Raw genomic sequence first — 18,694 nt, 5'->3', positions numbered from 1 at the left:
ATTGCAATTTTTACAAATTAATACAGGAGATAATCTTAAAGAAAATTAATGAATTATATATTCAGTACTTTAAAAAATATATTTTTAGTCTGTGCTTTTAGGTCCATTACGGTAAGAGAAGTGGTCTGTAGTTTTCTGCTTCAGGTAGCTGTAGCGCTAGTACATGAACTGATTGCTAGAGGTCGGTCATTGTGTAAACTCGGTAAGTCATGTGAAATTTAATAACATTAGTTGTGTAGATTTGGGAAAACATTATATTAGATTTGGAAATGAATGTCACCTTTAACAATGCGATTGCATTCTTCTGTTAGCTAGCTAGCTTTAGCGAAACTAGACATACAGGCCAGTGACAGATCATCAATGGGAGAGAAGGGAGAGTGAGGAGACCAGTGCAGGTCGGCAACAAACAGCAGCAGGAAGTTTAATGATTGTGAACATGAGTGAATGGCAGCCTGTTATGTAGTTACTAAACCAGAATCTGCAAGCCCATGTTGCTTATTAGCTCGTTTATTAAATTTTTTATTAAATATAGCAGAGCAGGTGCACAGTTGAAGCAGTGCCTCTTAATATATATATATTCTTAAAACTATACTTAAGTATATATACAATTAGGGCTGTTTTACAGAATATGTAACTTGTTGCTTGGTACAGGGTGAATACACATATAATGGCGTTACTGCAATCATTTATAGCTCCTATTACTGGGGAGATCAAGTCAAAATATCTACAGCACTACAGTGGTGTTTTTGAGCTGACATAATTCATTAAGTCTGTATGAATCTCTTCTGGGTTCCTTAACCCTAACCTTAGCCCTTAACCTTATTATAATTATATAGATTCATTCATTCATTCATCAGTAATCACTCTATCTTGGTCTAAGTTGCTTTAGATCTAGGACATGTCCTGGAAGTACTGGATGTGAGGCAGGAATGGACGCTGTATGGGACACCAGTCCATTACAGGGCACTCATTCATACCTACTGGGAATTTAGCAAAGCAAGTTTACTTTTATGTAGGATTTTGGGGGCTGGGGTAGCTCAGTGGTTAAAGCCTTAGACTACTGATTGGAAGGTCCCAGATTCGAACGCAAGCATCACTTAGTTGCTCCTGTTGGGTCCTTGTGCAAGGCCCTTAACTTTCAGATGAGAAGGTTTTGGAGTAAACTTGTGGATCCTGAATTTTTGATGTGGCATCTCTGCTGACTGAATCCTTGGGTTCCCCAACTGTAGATTTAAAACATGGTAAAAATATTACATTTTTATATATAATAAATATAATAAAATATAAAAAATATATAAAATATAAAAATAATAAAAAATAATTTAAAAGCTAAAACACCACACTGCATTAATCTTATGTTTAGAAGCTGAATGTGTGAAGGCTTTTAAACCCAAACCCAGCTGTAATCTGTAGGTTTAATAAAATAATAATAATAATAAAAACTTAAAAATTGGTGGTTAGTAGTTAAAACTGTAGGTATTGACTGATCACTTAATTTAATATTGTTATTAAATGTTACCACAGAAGTGTTCTCCAGACTGTACTGTAGCAGTTCATAAAAAAAAAAAAAGCTAAAGTTTTTGATGGCAGTGGCAGATCTTATAACCATGTTAATATCAGGTGACTTGTATCATATGTTGGTTTGCTTAAAAACGTAAAGCAGTTAACAACATTAGACAAGTGCGAGGGGTGTTCAAGTCAACCTCAGACTTGTGCCGAATTTTTTTGTGAAACCTGGTTGACCTTTATAGAAGACTGCAAGTACAGAACTGTTATTCAATTCAATTCAATTCAATTTTATTTGTATAGTGCTTTTAGCAATTGTCATTGCCGCAAAGGTGCTTTACACAATCAAAAGAATTATTTTAAGTTTAATTAAGTTTAATTAAGTTTGTATGAAATGTGAATTTGTATGAATCAAAATGGTCAGTTTGTGAGTCTGGCCCTGGTGAGCAAGCCGAGGGCGACAGTGGCAAGGAAAAACTCCCTGAGATGGTAATAGGAAAAAACCTTGAGAGGAACCAGACTCAACAGGGAACCCATCCTCATTTGGGTGGAACAGAAAGCAGTAAATTATCTGCATTTATACAGTGTGTTAGGTGGCAGCTATAATAGCTGATGTTAATTGATGTTAATATGGCGTCCAGGTAGTTATTGAAGACCCAGGTAGACTTGTAGGAAGTTCCAGTTCTGAACTATCGAACTGTCAAGTCCCCAGAGAAACAGTAGCCAACACCAGTCAAGGCCAGAACCGTCTTCTATGTACAGAGAATCATCCCCAGACACCAGACACATCCCAAAGAGACACACGGGGCATCCATGTGACGAGATCTTCAACCAGAAGCGGGGCACTAGGATGGGTCAGACAGGTCCGGAGGGCAGAGGGAGTCTGGATCACTGGCAGCTCAGGAACAACATGTGTTCCTCGACAAAAAGGGTGAATTGGGGAGACAGGGGAAGAGAGGAAAGAGAAAGAGGGGGGAGAAATGAGACTCTTACCAGTGGTAAAACATTTGAATTGTAAAAATGGTTTAAAGAAGTAATCTCATTATTCATCTGAGCAGTTTGGGGTTAAGGGCCTTGCTTAAGCGCACAGCAGGGACAACTTGGTAGTTGTGGGATTTGAACTTGGGACCTTCCGAACCGTAATTCAATGCCTTAACCACTGAGCTACCCCTTTAACTTGGACTGTATATTTTACCTGTAGATTAATCTGACAAACAGTTGTTTTAAATTGTGTTGCTCTATGAATGAGGTGTTGAAGGGGGGGGGGGGGGGGGTGTCCTCAAATTAGAAAAGTTTAATAATGCCTCATTAAGCGTCTTGTGTCATTATCACGTTTTGTGACTTTGAAAGGAGTAATGATCTTGAATTCTCTGTTTAGTTCTTATGCAGTATGGAGTGAACTGCCCTGCTTGTCTGGTTTCCTGAAGCATTCTTTTCAATGCATAGGCTCATTATTGCAGCAAAAATCTTACTTACTTTGCTATATACTATACTAGTCATGTTTGCAATTTTCTCTGAGTCTGTGACTTTTCTGTTTGGAATTGCTAGTGAGCATTAGTTTACCCAGATCTAAGCCTCAAAATTCAAACACAGTTTGATTTAAATATGGGTAAACTAGATGTTATCTCTAGTTGTTGTTACAAAAGCTCTAACATAATCTTGTGACCCATCACCCGAGCGTTTATTTAGTCCCTCCCTCTAGTTTCACAATGATCTTTTATGCAGACTTTCACAATATACTGTACACTGTCTGCGTTTATCACTCGATGTTTAATTACAGCTTGGGTCCTGTATTTTATATAACCTCAAACTGCACACTCCAAAATTAGTCACAGTTTTGGCAGCGTTTTTGTTTGTTTTTTATAGTTTATGGAAACATATTTTTAAAATCAGCTCTGGATCTGTCAGGCATTAAGGTTTTGATGCAAACACTAGATTATTACAAGGAGCTTAGCCTTTTTTAAAAGTCTGAGCAGATCAAATTTACATTGCTTCACTTCTGTGGCTTGTCCTATCTCATTGTTGTAATCCTGTTTGTCACGTAACAGGCACTCAAATTTGGCAGTGCCTCAAGCCTTTGCTGCAAAATAGGGGCATTAAAAAGAGCTAACATGCTCAAGTCTAAGTGAAAGAGTTGGATGTTTAATTAGGTGTTTTAGCTACTAACAGCATGTTAAAACAAGGTCCTGGGTGTAACTGGATACTGATTAAGTGGTGTGCTTTTATTTAGGCTTTTTTCTCCTGAATTATCAGGTAACTCACAGGTACCGCGCGGGTAAGGAAAGAGTCTCCAACTATGAGTAACCCGTACGCACACATCATTGAGCCTCTCAACCCCAAGAAGCCTGAATGGAAGTTTTTCAATCTCAGAAAGCTTGGAGACCCCCGATATGGTAAGAGAATTTCTGCATTTTCTGAATTTCTGCTTTTGTAAAACAAATAAAATATTTACAGGTTTAGCTAAGCATGATCTTTTAAGTAATATAATAGTGACTTTGATGTTGATGCCAAATGTGACCCTGTCTGTGAAAACCTAACTAGTGATTTTTCATGGTTCATTGTTTTCTACATAAAATCATTCTATGAGTGAGAGTCAAAAACTATCCACACTCTGGCTGTAGAATTTATTTTAATTAACTTTTAGAAAAGAAAAATGCATAATTTTTTTGATATAATCTCTTGCTTTTTAAAACACTTTGTCTGTCTGTCAAAAAACGTTCATATTCCTCTCATTAAAAATGTTTTAGGCTGAGCTGTGAGCCAAAAATGCACCTCTGTCTTTGCTTCTTCATCAGAAGTGAATCTTTATCCTCGAAGGGCTGCTTTCAGGGGATCAAACAGGTGAAAGTTCAGGACTATAGGGAGGATGCTTTAACACCTCAAAACAAAGTTTCTTTTAGTGTTGACAGTGTGGGCAGAAGTGTGCGGACGTGATTGTTATGCAAGATCACAGTGACCTAGGATATCAGGCCTTTGCGTTTAATCCGAAGTTCAGGCTTAAGCTCTTTAAAGAGCATCTCACTGTAATGAGGACTTTTGATTGTTGAATCTTTTTCCTAATAATGTTCCAGTATTGGCCTTTGAGAATCCCACAAAACTGTAAGCATCAATTATTGTGACAACAAAAAATGTATCACTGCACACTGCTCTTCTTTTGTGTAGATCACAAGTTGAGCATTATTTTTGCTTGCACTGCAGTTACAAATAAACTGATGTAAAATGTTTACACCTGCACAGCAGTGACTTGGGAGAAGGTAGCCTTAAACGGAAACGCTAATAAGACAGTGCGGCCAACAGAAGTTTTAACCGGAAAGTCCATATCGCCCTTGTTGAATGATTTTATGTAGAAAACACAAAAAATTACCTTGGCAGGACTTTAACAGACAGGGTCACGTATACTCATTTCTGTAATTATAGCCCTGTACATTTGACCTATAATCTTTTTATGCACAGACAGATGTGTGAAAATTTTATTTAAAGTGAGTAAAGAACATTAAATGCTCTCACATGTCATAATCAGTCTTTTTTTTATGAAGTGAGTTCTAAAGAATATAGATAGTAAAGAAAATAATAAAGTATTTTGTTAATATAAATGAGTCACATTAAATTGAGGATATTAAAGTGTACCATACACTCTGGTTGGAACTGGAGAAAGCTATTAATAACGTGATTTTTTTAAATTCTGTATTTTCTTAAATACAGAACACCTACCTTTCTCCATCCGTGTGCTGCTGGAGTCAGCAGTGAGGAACTGTGATGAGTTTCTGGTAAAGAAGGAAGATGTGGAGCGCATACTCAACTGGAAGCAGACCCAAACCCAAACAGTGGAGGTGCCCTTCAGACCTGCCCGCGTCATCCTTCAGGACTTCACGTAGGTTTAATTACATCTGTACTGACTAGCTGTTTTTCTTCTTGGCTTTTGTAAGGTTCTTCGGTATTGTTATTATATATTCATGAGTATATTCATATCAGTGTCGTCTTTCATTTCAATATTTAATTGATAAATTAGTCAGAGACAAGGAACACTGTCCTCTGGTGTGTTTAGTAGGTTTAAATAATTCGATTTTTGTCATACAACAATGCTGTTTAATTCTCAGTTCTGATTAGCCAGGAGTTGCAGATTAATTTTCTATAATATCAATTTATTTTTTTGTAATAGTTCTGTTTTAAAAAAAGTATTTAATAGTTCTTACTCAGGGACTGGCACATTAGGTGCTTCAGATAATATGCTAAAGATTTCTGTTGAAAAAAGTTTCCTTTGACCTTTCCAATACCGGCCTCTTTATCACAGAGGGCTTTGTGGTTTCTTTGTAACAAGGCTTCAGGACGTGCTGTTATCAGCAAAGAAACAGCTTAATGGTGGCATCGTAACACCCCGCAACTGATTATTGTCCCACAACAGCACTCCATGTTGTGTTTTCTTCCTTAGAATGTTACACTGACACTATTTCATGTGTTTCACTAATCATTTCATGGGTTATTTGTGTGTAACAAACAATTCTAATATACATATAATATAAAATTAGTATACGTGAAGGGGTAGTGCTAGATAACACCTGCAAGAGCATGCAAAAAAACACATGAAATGTAGCTCTGAGTGTATCACTCCTGTGACTTCTTTGCTGTTGACAGTGGGGTTCCTGCAGTGGTGGATTTTGCTGCAATGCGTGATGCAGTAAAGAAGCTGGGTGGTGATCCAGAGAAGATTAACCCTGTGTGTCCTGCTGACCTAGTCATTGATCATTCCATTCAGGTGGATTTTAACAGAAAGTAAGTCATTTACCATGTGCACGACTGAAAATACGTATGATTTCTAATTTATTTTAGATGTATTAAAGGTCCCATATTAACCATGTTAACATGGGTCTCGGAGACCCTTCAAAGAGTGATTAAATTAATTCGCCATATCATCCTCAAATACCCCTAGGATAATAAATTTCTTTAGGGGCATTGGTGGCTCTGTCGTATGTTTCTTGCCTACCATGCGAAAGGCCTAGGTGTAATTCCCAATTAATGACCAAACCCCAGCTGGGTCCCAAGCCTGGTTGAAGCAGCAGGGTTGCATCAGGAAGGGCATCCGGTGTAAATCCTGTGCCTAGTTGTTGTGCGGATGGTCCGCTGTGGTTTGATGGATAAAATGCGATATGCACCAAAATATACAGTACTGAAATTCGCACATCTTGGACACACACTTGCATTTGTTGATGAGGCATAGCTCCACCCACACAAGTTCCCAGTAGTGAAAAGAAGTTGTGTTGTGCAGTTGTTGAAAATGGGTCTCTCGACAGAGGAAAAAGTATTTATAGTTTTACTAACGCTCACTAAGTCGTCGTGAACGTCGACCGAGTTAAAAAAAGATGGTAGAACAATTTCTTTCCATACCCGTCCAATTCCCCTGATCTTACACCACCTGATGCCTATATGTGGGAATGTTAAAGTGTTCAACTGTGAAGAATTGAATGCCAAGAATTGAGCGTGCATTACGTGAACACATCGTCTCCTTTCTCAGGAGTCTGAAGCAGCCATTGTTTCGGGATATGTTTAAAGAATTTGCATGAATAATCTAAACACACACTTTGAACACTTACATTACGCATGCTGTGGTAAATCAACACGATAATAGAGTGTATGTTAGTTACATTTCATAGTTCTTTTCATTTCAGTACTATATTTTTCGGCTCATACTGTACTTTATATATGAAAATGCTTACACAAAATGTAGCTCCCCCAGAAGCATTTTTTATAACTTAAATCTTAGTATTGTGTGCTTAATAGAAGGTTTGTGTCTTTTGTTTGTTATCTGCAGTGGACGTTATACAGCGAGTGTTGCCAAGTTGGATGTGTGTTAAGGTTTACCTTTGACCACATAGCTCATGTTGCACACTCAATGTTCAACTGAATCTGTGGATGTTTAAAACCTTTACACAAAAGTTAGCTTTTACATGGTGCATATATTATTATAGATATAATACATTATTTATCATAAATTATCACACTAGAAGTACATCACTAGAAGCCAAAAACAGTGTATTTTATTAGTTAAAATTTATGTTGGTTATAAAGATGTTTGTTTACATTAAGGCATTTGGCAGACGTTCTTATCCAGAGCGACTTACATTTTTATCTCATTATACATCAGAGCAGTTGAGGGTTAAGGGCCTTGATCAAGTGCCCAACAGTGGCAACTTGGTGATTGGGCGGTTTGAATCTGGGATCTTCCGAACCGTAGTCCAATGCCTTAACCACTGAGCTACCCCTGGTCCCTGTTTCTGTGCATAAAACACTTTTACATTTTAAAACACGCTCATTGACTTTTATCAAACTTCATTTCAGGGCTGACAGTCTTCAGAAGAACCAAGAACTTGAATTTGAAAGAAATAAGGAACGTTTTGAGTTTTTAAAGGTAATGCTCTACTTTAGTTTCCTCAGTTGACAATACAATTCTCACAATGCACACAATTCTTTCTTTCCACAATTCCTACATATTGTATTTTAACCAAGAGTAATATCTTTTGCTTTCTTGTCCACAGTGGGGTTCCAAAGCATTCCAGAATATGCGCATCATTCCTCCTGGATCCGGAATAGTGCATCAGGTGAACCTGGAATATCTAGCTCGGGTTGTGTTCCAGCAGAATGGCTACTATTACCCTGACAGCCTCGTGGGCACTGATTCACACACAACCATGATCGATGGCCTGGGAGTGCTGGGCTGGGGTGAGGTTTTTTTTTTTCTTTTCTTTTTTTTAAACTAAAGATGCTTAGTTGCAAACCTTAGGAGATTTTAATTAAAAACTATTTAAAAAATCACCACTGAAATTGTACAGTACGTTTTAAAATTGTTATAAAGAATGACCTCAAGTATACACTGTATCACAGGTTTCCAACTTGGGTCCTGGAGGACCCCCTCCCTGGCACATTTTAATGTTTTATAAAATAATATGTTCAGGTTGTGTTGTAGCATTACAATTTCCCTTCACTAGAACTAAAAGGGCCCAAACTTGTTCCAGTATGACTAACCCTGTCGACAAAGTACGCTCCATGAAGACATGGTTTGTCAAGGTTGGAGTGTAAGAGCTCAAGAGGCCTTCACTGAACACACAGACTGAACTCCAGGCCCCTTTATCTAATATCAGTGCCAAACCTCACTAATGCTCTTGTGTAAGAATGAACATAAATCCCCACAGTCATGCTTCAAAATCTAGTGGAACGCTACCTTAGAAGACTATTGTAGTAATATTATAACAGTAAACTGAAAACCTTTGGTCATATAGTGTAAATGTTTTTAACCTAGAGTTTTTTTTTTTTTTTTTTGTGCGAATCTTATGTTTGGAAATCTGAAAATAGCTCTAAAGAGAGCAATTAATACTGACGGGATGTACTATCAATATGTCTGAGCAGGTGTGGGAGGTATTGAAGCTGAGGCGGTAATGCTGGGTCAGCCAATCAGTATGGTTCTGCCAGAGGTCATTGGGTACAAACTCCAGGGCACGCCAAACAAGTACATCACCTCCACTGATATTGTCCTAACTGTCACTAAGGTACGTGTTTTTTTTGTGTTCAGAAGATAAGAATTTTGAGTTTTGTTTATTAGGGTTGTGTAGTAAAATCTCTGATTTTCTTTGCATTTTGTATATACATTATACAGTATACAACGAGATATCAGAATGTCAGCTTTCATTTCCTGATACCCAGATGTGTTAAACAGTTTAGAGCATGGGACCTTTGGTAGGGGAACAACTTGTAGGGGAATAAAAGTACATAATCTTCGGTTGCATACTCCTTGCTTGCACCAAATGCAGTCTTTATAAATGTAACTGGAGGCTCAAAGAAAGATTAGACATTTTGAGCTCTTAATTGTTGAAATTTATGGATTAGTTTTGGCTAACTTTCTTACCTTACTTACTTTACCTAACTTTTATTTTCTAATTTAAATAATGCCAATAATATAAAATAAGTGGTTTTCACAAATAATTTTCTTGATGCTTTTTCAGTCCCTGTCATAGTGAACCAGAATGCAAAATTATTCTATTTATGAAAGTACAGTAATCCACACAAATTATGTGTACAAATTGCAAATTATGTGTACAAATCTTTATGCAACTTGATCGAGGTGAGATTAATGTAGTTACCAGTAATTTATTCACACTTGGAAGCAACAGCGTTTGCTCGAATTCGCAAGGTTTTCAGGAATGCCAAATTTCTTAAATGCCCTTACAAGATGTTTAAATGTTCTTACAAATGATTTGCCTAAATCTATGGCTTATCTGTTATTTTTTTCATAGCATTTGCGTCAGGTTGGAGTAGTCGGGAAGTTTGTGGAGTTTTTTGGGCCTGGTGTGGCCCAGCTTTCCATCGCTGACCGTGCCACGATTGCCAACATGTGCCCAGAGTACGGTGCTACCGCCGCCTTCTTCCCTGTTGACCACATCAGTGTCCAGTATCTTGAGCAGACAGGTATACCGTCATTTATTTCCGATATATATTCACAGATATATTATCTGTGTAGAATAAATACAATATATGATAAAAAATTTTGATTTTAGTGCTTGTAGTCAGTAATGCTTGTTTGGCTGAAACGACTTAGAAATCCTTTGAGCCATCCTCCTAAATCTAGTGAAAAGGCTTTTCATAAAACAAGAGCTTATTATAACAACAAATAGAGGAATAAAAATAAAATGGAAATTTTCGCAAGCACATAAGAGTGATTAATCAGGTGTCCACCTACCTTTGGTCATATACAACTACGTACTGGCCACTTTGTTAGGAATGCAGTGCAAAAAATCTAGGGTTACAGAATGACTGTAACCCTAGATTTTTTGCAAGTGTAATTTTACACTTTTCTCTTTTAAAGTGTAATTTTATCTGCTTTCTAAGTGAAAGGTATACCTGATATATAACAGCTTTTTTGTATGATCAGGACGAGATGCTGAGAAGCTTAGCTACATTACACAGTACCTGAAAGAAGTTGCCATGTTTAGGGACTACAGCAATCAGGCTCAGGATCCAGAATTTACAAAGGTAACCTTGCATACACACACGCGCACACACACGCACACACACGCACACACACGCACACACACGCACACACACACACGCGCATGCACCCACGCACACGCACGCACGCACACACACACACACACACACAGGCCCATAAATACAATATGTTTTGTTTCTGATGTATCCCTGCATGGATTGTGACATACTGTACCTGCTGATATGGTCAAGCTATAGAAATATATACTGTATTTATTTATGTTCATGCAATATTTCTTGCTACTTCTTGAAACATACTTAACATGTTCTTCTTCAACATATTGTACCTCAATTTATTTCCTTTTCTGCATTGTCTATTTATGGTGTTTATGAAATCACCTCAAGTTGTCTTGTGCTATAGAAATGAATGTGCCTTGTCTTCACACGGTGCATTTTGTGACCTCCACACTGATTGGCATGCTCAGCGATCTTTGCACAGCTTGTGTTTGTTATTTCTGTCTTCTCTTCATGCAGGTCGTTGAACTTGACCTCAGCACAGTCGAACCTTGCTGCAGTGGACCGAAGCGGCCGCAGGACAGAGTGGCCGTATCGGAAATGAAGCAGGACTTTGAGACTTGTTTAGGAGCCAAGGTACATAATGCTCAATTTCAATACAAACCACACCAAGACCTTCCTTTCTTACCTAATTATAATGTTTTAGGGTTTGTTAATTAAGATTTTTATTAATTTATTTTTCAGCAAGGATTTAAGGGGTTTCAGGTGCCACCTGAGCGCCATCATGTCAGCATACCTTTCCAGTATAACGGTGTGGACTACTCCCTCTCTCATGGCTCAGTTGTTATCGCTGCCATCACCAGCTGCACAAACACCAGCAACCCTTCTGTCATGCTGGGTGCAGGTAAACATATACGCAAGTGTAATTTCTCTGTGACACAGTGGCAAATCTGGTGCACTGACTTTTCTTTTTAATACACATGCACACATGGTTTAAGTTAGAATGTGTTATGTGGTAAGTAACTTAGTATCTCTTGTTTACCTAAATAAATTATTAATATATGTAAATATTTTTTTTTTTACTCTCAAAGGTCTCCTGGCAAAGAAGGCCATCCAGTGTGGCTTAAGTGTGAAGCCTTACATTAAGACCAGCCTTTCTCCAGGTAGTGGGGTGGTCACTTATTATCTGAAGGAAAGTGGTGTAATGGAGTACCTCTCAAAATTAGGGTATGATATCATCAAGACTTGAAATAACTAAGATTAAATTATGTAAAAGAAAAAGGAAAATATTTAAAGCTATGGAAAGTTATGAAATGGGGTCAGTACAATGCAAAAAATGACATCAACTTTAAATATCTTGGATAGAGTCAAAATAATAGATAATTTAAGGCTACAGTAAACCACAGATAAGATATTAAACCTGTTTCTAGACATGAAATTTTTTTTTAAGATAGACTTGTTCTATTGGCAAATCATTTTGCTAATTATAAAATGATCTGCCAACATTTTTAAGGCTTTAAGGCCTAATAATCTTATAATTGGCTTATTGTAATCTTATAATAGGAAATAATGAATACATCTGTTTATATTCAAAACGTTTAGTAAGATGACAGTTTTTGCTGTATAAATATATGTTTTGCATATCAGATGTTTCGTTTTTATGATTAATATAAAATAGTTTATATATATATAGTTATTGATCACTTTTACAGCAAATTGTTACATCTTTTGGTTACTCCATGGAAATGACAGCATTACAACTTGCACCTGATGTATTATTTGTCTCCTATTAGTTTTGATGTGGTCGGTTATGGATGCATGACCTGCATAGGGAACAGTGGTCCTCTTCCTGAGCCAGTTGTAGAGGCTATCACACAGGTAAATACTGAACATTTTAGCTGTAAGGAATTCTGTAAAAGATTTAGGATTACCATACGATGAGAATTTCTCTTCTTCTCAGGGAGATCTGGTAGCAGCAGGGATTCTGTCTGGCAACAGGAACTTCGAAGGTCGTGTACACCCTAACACACGTGCCAACTACTTAGCCTCTCCTCCTCTGGTCATTGCTTATGCAATAGCAGGAACAATAAAGATTGACTTTGAAAAGGAGCCCATTGGTAAGTAAAATTTAAGTATGTCTTGCATATCTATTTATTCATCCATCCATTTAAATATCTAGTTTCCCAATAAGAGTTTTTTGGTTCAGCAAGTGACATTAAACCAGTAGGTTCTGTTTGCTGTGTGTTGGAATAGGAGTGAACACAGAGGGAAAGAATATTTTTCTAAGGGACATCTGGCCTACACGAGAGGAGATCCAGGCTGTAGAACGGAAGTTTGTCATCCCAGCCATGTTCAAAGAGGTTTATGAGAAAGTGGAGGTTAGTAAACTATGCTTAAGCCGTGTATGATTTGTTTAGTCTGCTCTTAAGTATATAGAATGTCATCATTTATTTATTTATTTTTTGTGTCTTTGCTTAGAAAGTAAATGAACGCTGGAACTCTCTGAATGCGTCTTCTGACAAGCTCTACCCCTGGGACCCTAAATCCACTTACATCAAGTCTCCGCCTTTCTTTGATGGACTGGTAATTATAAATTTGTCACTATTGTCAAGGGAAAGCAGTTCATAAAATAGTTTTAAGCTTCATGCTATACAATTACATCATAAAAGAAAAGACGCTGTAGTAGAACTAGCAATTTTTAAAACAAGCACAATACTTGCATTTGGAGCTTGAGCAAATTATGTGGTTTATATTTTAGACCAGAGAGCTTCCAAAGCCTAAGTCTATTGTAGATGCATATGCGCTTCTCAATTTGGGGGATTCAGTGACTACGGACCACATCTCTCCAGCCGGAAACATCGCACGTAGCAGTGCTGCTGCTCGCTACCTGACCAGTCGCGGGTGAGATGTTTGATATTTATCAGTTGTTCTGTGAAGAGTCACTTGCTATGTAGGCTTTAAATATTTAAAATAATTGTTTGTTCCTCTATCCACTCAGTCTTTTAAAGATTAGAAATTATTGTTTCTCACTACCCTGTAGACTAACACCCCGAGAGTTTAACTCGTATGGCTCTCGGCGTGGTAATGATGCCGTCATGGCTCGAGGAACATTTGCAAACATCCGCCTTTTCAACAAGTTTCTCAACAAGCAGGCGCCTTGCACCCTCTACCTTCCTACAGGGGACACGGTAGGATGGCAGTTATCTAAACTGACCTCTTGTGTAACATGCAACACCAGCACAAATGTGGATTTGGTTGTTGTTCTCAGTGCAGTTGCAGTTTGTTTTGTGTGTAGCAATAAACTGCTCCTTTCAATAATGTTCTTTGCCACAGCTGGATGTGTATGATGCTGCAGAGAAGTACCAAGAAGCAGGATATCCCCTGCTGATCCTGGCTGGGAAGGAGTATGGATCAGGCAGTTCCAGAGACTGGGCTGCCAAAGGACCGTTCCTGCTCGTAAGTATCATGTATACATTTTACCTAACGTTAATAAATCCAAGATAATACGTACATTGTCATACAAAAATGGATAAATTAATAGAAGAGGCATTATATGTGAAAAAAATATCTGCATTTTTTTGCTGGAAGTAAAAAAAAAATAAAAAATTCTGTTGATGGTCTCAGGGTATCAAAGCAGTACTGGCAGAGAGCTACGAGCGTATTCACCGCAGTAACCTGGTGGGTATGGGGATAATTCCTCTGGAGTACCTGCCTGGGGAAACGGCTGATAGCCTGGGGCTGACTGGCCGAGAGCGCTACACCGTGGTCATCCCTGAGCAGCTCACACCCAGAATGATCGTGGACATTAAGGTGTTTGTTTGTTTATGCATTATTTTGTTTGCTGTATTGTACTGAGTTAGAATAAATGCCAACAATCAGTCTTAAGCAGTGTGGCATTAATAAATTACCTCCTTATTTAAATTTTGCCATGCTATGCAGTACAGTAAAACCTCTGATTGCGAGTAACGCGGTTTGCGAGTGTTCCGCAAGACAAGCAAAGATTTTTAATACATTTTGACTTGGAAAACGAACAAGTCTTGGTTTACGAGTACCGAGTATCATGTATCACGCATGCGCTTCTTGTTTTGACGCCGAGTGTCACATGATCACAACTGAGCCAACGGTTTATCTCTCTCTTGCGCTGCGGAATTGTGAGTAATCGGTTACTCGGTTACCCTTCTGGGTCTTAGTGCTGCTCTCTTACTGGTATAATCAACATCCGTGCACACAGGTACTATTTACTATAACACTGTGACCACGTGTGTGTACGTAACATATTTTATTTTGTGTTTTTATGCGTGTGTGTAGAGCGCGTGTGTACTGTTTATTATAACATACGTGTGTAAAGCAAAAGAAAGTCTCATTTAAGAGTTTAAAGATCCATTTTCTCTTTCCCGCAGTTTGTCATTGGACACCGTGCCCCTTCACACACACACACACACAAGGACACACACATGAAGACACACACACACACACACCTCCTCTCGCCTACATACACACACACACACACACACACAGACACACACACACACCTCCTCTCCCCTTCACACACACACCCCTCCTCCCCTCGTTTCTTACATACATGCGCGCAGACACACACACACACACTGCGCGCACTCTCTCTCTCGCTCTCTTTCTCTCTCTAATGGAAACACTGCTCTGTTGCGATTTTTTTGCAGGTAAAGTGCACATTAATTTGTTTTATTTTGACTTTACAGCAGTGATTCTGTTAGTATGCGCTTACGCGAGTGTCATTAGCGATGTTTCTTGTTAATTTTTTCGATAAAACAGTCTTTCCGTTATTGTGTGTGTGTGAAAAACTCAAATACGAGAGGAAGAAGGGTTAAGGGTTTTAAAAGGAAAGTGCAGGTTAATTTGTTTTACTTTTACTTTTTGTTTTAATTATTTGTATGAATTTATTTTTTGAGGCTGAACAAATAATTTGAGTTTCCATTATTTTTTATGGGAAAATTTGTTTCGTTTACGAGTATTTTGAAATATGAACCCACTTACAGAACGAATTATGCTCGTAATCCAAGGTTCCACTGTATCTGTTCTGTTTAAATGATCTCAATAATTATAATAGTGAACTTTTAAATTTTGTTCAATGTTAAAAAAAGAAAAGAGATCAAATTATTATTGGATAAAAGTTAATTATTTAATTATTCACACAACAGAGATAAGTCTAAGGGCTTTTTCAAATTTTGGATTTTTCTATAGGCTACATGCACACCTCTCTCTCTCGTTCTCTCCAAGTTTTCTAATCTCAGTTTATGAACAGACATACATGGATTTGCAAATGCAGATTACTAAAGCCTACAGTACATCCGGCATATAGTCTACTAATAATGCTTGCAGCATTAAGCACATAAACACACAGTTTCAGTCAAGGCACATAATAAATATAAATTCTTCTTATATTATAATAACTTAAAAGCCAATAAGCTAAATTCACAGTAATCTTACATTTTTCTCTTTACTTGGTGCTTTCTGCAGTTGGACAATGGAAAGACGTTCCAGGCCAGGATGCGGTTTGACACTGACGTGGAGCTAACCTACTTCCATCACGGCGGCATCCTGAATTACATGATCCGGAAGATGACGGAAAAGTAGAGATTATCTCATCTCCCTCCAGTGCAGCAAATAGGGCACAAGTGTAGTCATTTTGTTATCTGTCTATTGTTTTGAAAGTTCAAAACTTGACACTATAAATGAGTGTTTTTTTGTTTTTTGTTTTTTTGGTGAGTCATAAATGAATTTAAAATGTTAGTGTTTGTGAATTAACACGTCTGTACTGCGTATACAAGACATATCAGCTTGGAGAATATACACTATAAGGCTGGCAATAAATGCTGGCAGTGGTGGTTGATATAACTGTCTGATGACACCTGATTAACATAGTACAAGGGGTATTAAAGTCAAACCAGGACTTTTGATTCCTTTATTTCTTTATATAATCCCCTGCTACAACAAAGCACTTATTCTACTAGTTTTACTAGTGCTTGGACCCCAAAAAGGTAGAAAGTTTTCACAGTACACCGGAGCGATGATCAGGCCACCTGCTTTAGTCTGAAATGCTGAACTCCCAGGAACGACCTTAAAGGCACAATCCTACAAATGGCTTGGAGTGAGGTCAGGACTGTACAGGGGAGGCCAACTTCCTGTAATGTGCAAGTGGACAGTTTCTACTGACTGACTGATGCGTTAGTGACAAGTTACATATTGATTTCTAAGGATTTTTTTTGTTTCACCACACCTGTACTAGGACCTGAATGTTCTAGCTCATCAACATGTTTAATAACAATCATAAGCAGTGAATTAGAGATGCAGAGAATCTGGTGTAATAACTATAGCCACTGGCTGCAGGAGTGTACAGATCCAGCAGTGGGTCTACTTTCTAGCCTTACCTCAGTATTGCCAAACAATAACCTTCACTGTGACTCTCTTTTTAGCATTAATTTAAAATTAAGATTTGGAAATAGCTGTAACATTATTTTTACAATAAAAATATTGTCTATCCTGAAAGCACTAAACAAACATAAGTTCTTATTTCTACGTTAAAGCTTTGACTATTCAAACTCACTATGGAATAATGATGCTGTGATACTCATCAGCTGATGGTCTTTACACCCTTTAGCCTGTTTTGTCGCTCCAGCTTTCTCAGCTGTTGATTATATAAACACAACAGGCAATTAGTGCTTATGACCAATAACATACTGGTGTTTAAAATGCTGAATTTTTATTTCGATAAGAAATCTGTCCATATAATTGTGTCTAAATCATTATATTTTAGTGTGTTGAACATATTTGTGTTCTAACGAAGTGGTCTGATAGAGTGCGAGTTTCCTGTAAGTGCCTATAAACTGTCATGCTAAGTGTATTCATAGAAGCTCATCATTCAGGTCATCATTCCGAACCAGATGTATGTGTGTACTTTTTCACTTTGTTGATGATTAAACATTTGTTTAAGCCATATAGTATCCGTGCACTTTGCTGTAGTTAATTTACAGTATGCTGTTTTGAAGAAACATAAAATCAGGGAATTATGAATGAAAATGCATAATGTTACAACATTATAACAACTTTTCATAAACCTCCTAATGATTTCTAAATTCCTCTGGAAGTTAACCATCATATAAATATTTCCCATCCTAATAAAGGTCAGGATATAAAATGTTTTATAATTTCAAAAGCATTTTTTATCTTCAGGAAGAGACTGTGGATAGAAACAGCAATAATGTCTCATGTAATGCCTCTCTGTGTCTCATAATTGTGGTGTACTCAAATATAGATATATATTTTTTCAGGAGATATGATTGTTGTACTTTGCATTATTCTGTATCAAACAGATCTTAGCACTGTGGCTTTACATCTCCATGGTTGAGGGTTTCCGCCTCGGGTCTGTATGTATGTGCAGTTTGTATGTTTTCCCCGTGCTAGGTGGGTTTTCTCCGCGTACTCCGGTTTCCTCCCATAGTCCAAAGACATGCAGATTAGGTTAATTGGTGTTCGCAAATTGCCCACAATGTGTGTGTGCGACCTGCGATGGAGATTGGCACCCTCTTAAGTGTAATTCCCACTTTGTGCCCTATGTTTCCTGAAATATAATCCAGGTTCCTGTGACCCTGTACACACGATAAGCGATATTAAAGTCATACCCTGTACACATGAGAGCATTAATTACCCCCGGTTGTCCAGGGCTTTTAGAATCAATTGTCCCTTCATTCTGTTCTGTAACATTCTTGTTTTAAGGGACAGCTTGTGCAAGTGGCCTAGCAGGGTTACGGCCATCCATGACTTCCAAATAGAAGAATACGTTCATATTCCTTTTTATTTTTGAAATCAGATTGTTGTTTTAAAGTGTTTTTTTTTGTGTGTGTGAAACCACATCACCAGTGGTTGTCAGCTTATCAGAGATTGTCAGGAGCAGTGATTGAAAAAAAAAAAACATAGGACTTTTAGTTTCATGGCTGTAATAAACAAGAGCAAGGTGGATTGCATCAGTTTTTCACAAAGTTTGGATAAGGAACTAAAAGTAGGTAGACTAAGCAATCTTATTATAAAATAATGTTTAACAAAGAAAAGATGACTGAACCATAAATGTAGTGTTTTGTTTGTTTCTTTTTTAAATTATTTATTATTATTTAAAGTAAGGTTAGATCTTTTCTGTTTGGGGATTGGCACCCTCTTCAGTGTATTC

General features: G+C 37.6%; 1 protein-coding gene across 2 annotated transcripts; it reads left to right on the top strand.

Moving 5' to 3' along the window:
• Nucleotides 1-120: 120 nt before the first annotated feature.
• aco1 (aconitase 1, soluble) lies at nt 121-17,467 on the top strand. Of its 2 annotated transcripts, none has more exons than XM_053501269.1 (21): nt 121-202; nt 3,760-3,899; nt 5,209-5,377; nt 6,139-6,276; nt 7,840-7,909; nt 8,037-8,220; nt 8,905-9,044; nt 9,789-9,960; nt 10,424-10,524; nt 11,014-11,130; nt 11,239-11,398; nt 11,586-11,721; nt 12,288-12,372; nt 12,455-12,611; nt 12,748-12,872; nt 12,973-13,077; nt 13,253-13,395; nt 13,535-13,682; nt 13,828-13,950; nt 14,119-14,304; nt 15,991-17,467. In XM_053501269.1, the coding sequence occupies exons 2-21, from the start codon at nt 3,803-3,805 to the stop codon at nt 16,105-16,107; spliced, it is 2,673 nt and encodes an 890-aa protein (XP_053357244.1). In that variant the 5' UTR covers nt 121-202; nt 3,760-3,802; the 3' UTR covers nt 16,108-17,467. The 2 variants fall into 2 exon arrangements, with proteins under 2 accessions (XP_053357244.1, XP_053357253.1); XM_053501278.1 differs by having other exon boundaries at nt 128-202; nt 3,737-3,899.
• The last annotated feature ends 1,227 nt before the right edge of the window (nt 17,468-18,694 follow it).

The sequence above is a fragment of the Clarias gariepinus genome, chromosome 1 (genome assembly GCF_024256425.1).
Source record: "Clarias gariepinus isolate MV-2021 ecotype Netherlands chromosome 1, CGAR_prim_01v2, whole genome shotgun sequence".
In the NCBI taxonomy this organism is placed as follows: Eukaryota; Metazoa; Chordata; class Actinopteri; order Siluriformes; family Clariidae; genus Clarias; species Clarias gariepinus.
This window is presented reverse-complemented; position numbering and strand designations above follow the sequence as displayed.

Excerpts from the sequence above, each read along its gene's own strand:
- aco1 (XM_053501269.1), top strand. The coding sequence starts at position 3,803 with ATGAGTAACCCGTACGCACACATCATTGAGCCTCTCAACCCCAAGAAG. Across the intron at positions 7,910-8,036 it reads AACGTTTTGAGTTTTTAAAG|TGGGGTTCCAAAGCATTCCA; the intron begins GTAATGCTCTAC and ends TCTTGTCCACAG. Across the intron at positions 9,045-9,788 it reads TTGTCCTAACTGTCACTAAG|CATTTGCGTCAGGTTGGAGT; the intron begins GTACGTGTTTTT and ends TTTTTTTCATAG.